At 38.5% G+C, this 5,705-nt stretch overlaps 1 protein-coding gene across 1 annotated transcript; it reads right to left on the reverse strand.

Annotated features, from left to right (window-relative positions):
* Positions 1-505: 505 nt before the first annotated feature.
* On the reverse strand, positions 506-5,695 carry MFAP3 (microfibril associated protein 3). Its single transcript, XM_070739024.1, has 3 exons — positions 5,620-5,695; positions 2,764-3,161; positions 506-1,815 (listed from the first exon to the last, which is right to left on the reverse strand). The coding sequence occupies exons 2-3, from the start codon at positions 3,044-3,046 to the stop codon at positions 1,058-1,060; spliced, it is 1,041 nt and encodes a 346-aa protein (XP_070595125.1). The 5' UTR covers positions 3,047-3,161; positions 5,620-5,695; the 3' UTR covers positions 506-1,057.
* Between the last annotated feature and the right edge of the window lie 10 nt (positions 5,696-5,705).

The raw sequence follows: 5,705 nt of genomic DNA on the forward strand, positions 1-5,705 counted from the left end.
TGCCATTGCATTGATTGATGCTTGCTCTCTGGTATGGTGATAAGCCCAAGTTTCATCTGTCACTATACAATTGAGAAAAGCCTGGCCTTCAATCTCGAAATGGTCAAGAAATTCTCGGGCGGCACTGACTGTCGATTTTGTGTGCTTCAGTAAGCATCTTGAGCACCAATCGCAGCAGTGTTCATGCCCTTAGCATTCAGGTAGTGTATTACACTTCGCACTCGGAAGGATACGGAATGAGGACACTCATCTCTAACCTTCACCATAATGCCAGTCGACAATCTACTGACCAGTGGCACTGCTCAGTCTCTTCCGCTGGCTTCCTGCTACACGATAGTAATACCAACTTCCTCCACGAACATTCCCTGCAAGAACTACGTGCCATACAATCGAATCTCTGGATATTTCATGTTTTTTACATGGTTTTAAATTGTAACAATCTAGTCTCCTTATAGCATTAAAAAAAGACCTGCCACATTAAAACATTTTGTGCAGTACACTTGTGAACTGTAACAAAAGAAATTCTTTTAATAAAAGAACTGAGCACATATAAGAATTTAAATTGCTAGGCAGACATGACAAAAAACTATTTACATCAATGAACAGATAGCTTACCAGCCTTCATTTTAGATTTTACAGGCAAGCAAAGATGTATTATGCCTCTTTTAGTCTTAGCTCACTGAAAAGTCAGGAGAAATGTAACAAAGTCCCCAGTTATTTTTCATATCATGCCATCGGTGCCCTATTACTGCCATCTTTCTCTCACAAAAACAATAATAAATAAACTGTAGTACACCAGCCAACAAAGGTTTATCCACTCTATTATAATGGAAGTAATCAATAATTGATAGAAAGGATTTCCGCTGCAAAATACTTCTAAGATTAATTATAATAAGAATTTTAAAATAGCTTAATCTACGGTGATTTTACAGTCACCTAACAAAATTTAGAAGAAAAACAGAGATCATGCACCTGAGACTATGGTGGCATTTTCTCTTTTCTCTTTGAGAGCGTTCTCCCAAATCAGGAGGAACGCCACACAAGTAGCTTTGCTATTCTATTTGGATTCAGCCCTCAGTCCATCTTCTGATGGCAGGGAGGGGACACTATCATGAGAAACAGTATCAATGCTTTGTGCTTCTGACTGAAGGTGGACAGATACCTCTACAGCTATTTCTTTGCAGTGATCATTCACTGAACCATCATCTGAATCTCCTGCTGGTGAATTACTACGCTTTATTTCTGTGTTTAAGGGATAGATTCCCTCTTGGGCACCGAGTGCTTGGGTCTGTTTCATGCCATCTCCTATTTCATTAGGGTCATCAACATGCACTGCTTCAAATATTTCTTCCATAAAGGCCCTGCAGTTAAGGATTAGAGGTGGCAGGGGGATACTTCTGGCAAGTTCTTCAATGTAGCGAGCAAATTCCATGGTTTTAAACTGGGTGACTTTGGCCAGCTCTAGAGTTTTGGCAGAGGTAATAATAGGAATGCGTTTGGCTATTTCGAAAGCCTTCTGTAGCTTCTCAGCCCCTTCAGTTCTGAAGAACTCATTGATGGCTTTCTCTGTTTTACGAAGATGGCTGCTCATCATGCACAGACGTGTAATATTTAAGATTAGGATGATGGTAAAAGCAACTAGGCAGACAATCATGTAATAAATGCCCATGTCTCCAGAAGTAGAGACCACTCTGAGGGTGACTGAATAATAATAAGTGCCATTTTCATTTAGGACACTGCAAGTATATCGTCCCCGGTCAGCAAATATTACACCCGTGATATTGAGGATATTGTCAGAGATCACCAGTCTTCCATCTAAAGACACAAATAGAATTTTTTTTTTAAAAAAATGCAAAATCAAATTATGCTTTCATATATCTCAGGTCAGCATGCATGAAAGATGGGGCCATTTTAGTTGTGGCCCCTTTTCCCAATAAATATATGCTCAGAATTTTTGCTTAATTTATAAATTGATTTTAAATATTATTTTATTCCAATCTGCCTTTAATTCTGGTAGCGATTCTGATTTTAAAAACTGTTGTTCCTCATGTTCTGAAACAGGGCTGTCAAACTCCAGGCCCATGCATAACATGTTGGCCACCCCAACTCCCTTTTCAGCAAAGGGGGAAAAAGTCCTAATACGTCATGTGATGTCACTGTGATGTGAGTTTGACAACCCTGCTCTAGAACAAACATAAACCACATGAAGTTAACCAGGATAGACAGCCCTGGTCTATACAATATAAATTTAATTCCTACAGATGGGATTCAAATAACTATATTCAGAATCTGATTCTTTAACTTGTTCTTTCTTAGAGAAAGAATTCTGCTGCTGCAATTCCAATCTTCCTTGCAGCTGTTGTAAGTTCAGATGAACAGTCCTTTAAAGAGGATTGTTTCAGAAAATGCTTTTTGTTCAGACAGGCATTCAAAGATTTGCCTGCAGATTCTTTTCACCCTAAATGCCAAATGATTTTAATGTTAAAGTGACTTGACTGAACAACCTATTTATTGATCATTAAATTATATATCTCTCTATATCTCTCTCTATATAAATTCTTAACTATGCAAATAGTTGTCCAGTGTTGTAATTTAAGAGAGATTTGTAATACATTGTAATAAAGGTACCATTAGGCACTGTGTTTGCACATCTGTTATTTTCTTCCCCCTTTCGTGCTTTTTATGGAATGTGACAAGAAAATCTCTATGGGCATGATATAGTGAGTCAAGCTTATTCTAAATTTAGACAAATATGCATCTTACCTCTTCCACCTTGCTCCAGGAGATGCCCCTTTGAGTTGTACCAGAATATGGTGTCCTGCTGGCTAATGTTCAAATGGCATTCAATAAAAACACAGGTACCTTCTTTTGCTATGATATCATGAGGAACTGGATATTTTGTCAACGCTTGAAAGATAGGGAGCAGTGATATGTTGAGAGGCAGGGACTTTGATCCCACAGTAAATGTCAGGTTGGAAGTAACATTTTCTTGAGCAAAAACACTGTGGTTAAGAACCAGAATCAACAGGCAGCAGCTGAACTTCATGGAAGCTTTTGTTGAATTTAATTATTGAGGAAAGTTAGCTCTGAAAACAATACACATTATCTTGATCACCAGAGAAGATATTGAGTGATGCATCAACCATTGTCTCTGAGGATACCTAAAAAGCAAGTACATGAGAAACCCAACTAAAATACTAAAAAACATGAATGAGAGTTATTAAAAATACAAAACTGTATAGGTTTGTTAAACTTATGAAAAGGATATTACAGCTAGAACCACCGTAACTACAACTAGTCTACATATTAGTACAAAAAGAAGAAATGCAAGAATACTTTTCTTATACAAGTAACTGATTTGTGGTGGCAACATGACCCATTTTCATTCCTATATTATAGGACTGGATACAGAGTTACTACCATCAATGAAAGAATACTTTCTATCTTTGGAAGTTGGCATAAAAAAAAAACCAAATTCCATTAACAAAAGAATCTTCCCCATTTCCCTACCTGAGCTTTCTCAATAGCTTACATTTATTTACATACATGTATTTGCCATGGATTCTTCCCTGATCAACTCCATAGAACTGATCAGATCACATTACATTTTAACAACAACATTTTGAGGGGAAAATAGCATAGTTCAAAAATATAATACAGATATAGCTTTTATTTATTTTTTATTATTTGCTAAATGGAAATGAAAAATAAGTTAAAAGATCTGGTAACCGATCTCAGTCTAAAATAATTCTAATATTAAAAAACCCCAAAGACTTATATGATGCTTGAGTTACTAATTTTAAGAAGTGTGGAACATTTAATAAACTTCTTCCCCAATTTTATTTATTATTTTCATAAAACCTCATAGGATCTTATCGGAGATGAGAAGATTTATTTCTGAGAAAATAACCAGCTTTCAACATGCTCCTTAAGATATGGACCCAAGTTTGCACAATAGTTTTGAATGCTACTGAATTTTTCCATTATTCCTCAGACTTATTTTTGCAATCTAATCTTTCCTAATCCTGTGACTACTATTTTCCATAGCTGTTTACAAACTGAATCCCTCACTACTAAATCATTTTGTAAGAAAATAATCATTAAACCATTACATGTTAGTTAACAACCAACATAAAAGACAATTAATTGAAAAACATACTTTTCAATTAGTCTTTGGATTAAATGAAAAAAATATCTTTGAAGGCAACAAATATGTACATGAAGCAACCGAGAGCTGAGTCTGACATTTTACATCCAGTCCCCAAAGGTTTCTTAAGAATTATTAGCTATAATTACTAAGATTAACTGCTTGGCAACATCAGCTTTCATAGTAACGAACACAATTATTCAGGCAATTCAACATAATCAAACAACTCTGGAATCTAATTCAGCAAAGATATCACTGGGTACTCTTATTTTGTCTTACTGAAATAATCCTGAGGCGGGCACAGACAATATTTAGGGGAAACAAGATGTGTGTGTATGTGTGTGAGAGAGAGAGGGGGGGGAGAGGGGGAGAGAGAGAGAGAGAGAGAGAAAGGAAGAAAGAAAGAAAGAAAGAAAGAAAGAAAGAAAGAAAGAAAGAGGGGATGCAGATGCTTCTGAAACCTCTGGTGTAAAAATTTTGGAATGCTTGTTGTCCAATTGTAGATTTATGGATTCTTTGGATCATTATGAGTTTATTAATTTATGTATTTAGGGTGACTTCTAATCACCTAGATACTGTTTGTGCCTATTCCTGCAGTTTTCTTGGCAAGGTTTTTCTGAAAGGTTTATCCTTGCCTTCTTGCTAAGGATGAGAGAAAGATTGACTGGCCCGAGGTCACTCAGCTGGCTTCATATTTAAGCCAGAATTATAAGTGCCAGCCTCCCAGGTTCTAGCCAGGTGCCTTAATCACTATTACATCAAACTGGTTCCTTCCTCCTGAGTTTTACTACTACGATTATCATTACTCTATGGAAAGGCAAGGAGAGACTGTCTCGAGTTAAAACTGCCTGGAAAAATCTGTGGCTCAACTCGAGACCAGACTGAGGGAGACAGCCGCATACAGGCTCCTTCTTGAGTTAGGGCAGAGGCGGGGAACGCTGGTCCTTTTATGGCTTGTGGACTTCAACTCCCCGAATTCCCGAGCCAGACATACTAGCTCAGGAATTCTGGGAGTTGAAGTCCACAAGTCATAAAAGGGCTATCGTTCCCCCCCTGAGTTAGGGTGTCTAACTTAATTACTGCATCTGTATTACTTCTCCGATACACAGGCGGAACATCCTGGGTTGCGGTAGGCAAAGTTGGCTGTTCTATTACTTGGGGACTTCAACTCCCAGAATTCCTGAGCTATCATGACTGGCTCAGGAATTCTGGGAGTTGAAGTCCACGTGTCATAGAAGAGCCAACTTTCCTACCCCTGGTCTGGGTTATCCCTCCGCGGGGCAATACTCCGGGTGGACAGTGTTTCCACCAACAGAGCTCCGGGGCATGCAAAGACTCCTTATCGCATGGCGTCCCGAGAGCGCCAACGGCGTCATACCTCCCGCATCCCATCACGCTTGATCGGCGGCGGCAGAACCCCTTCTCGGACCCTATGTCCAATCCTCGCCCACCGCAAAGATAACCAGCCCTACCTGTTCAACTACCCAGCCGGTCCGTAACTCTCTCTGCAAATTCGTCATATCCGGTAACGAAAAGGAAAAAAGAAAAGAGCAAGATC

The sequence above is a fragment of the Erythrolamprus reginae genome, chromosome 2 (genome assembly GCF_031021105.1).
Source record: "Erythrolamprus reginae isolate rEryReg1 chromosome 2, rEryReg1.hap1, whole genome shotgun sequence".
Lineage (NCBI taxonomy): Eukaryota > Metazoa > Chordata > Lepidosauria > Squamata > Dipsadidae > Erythrolamprus > Erythrolamprus reginae.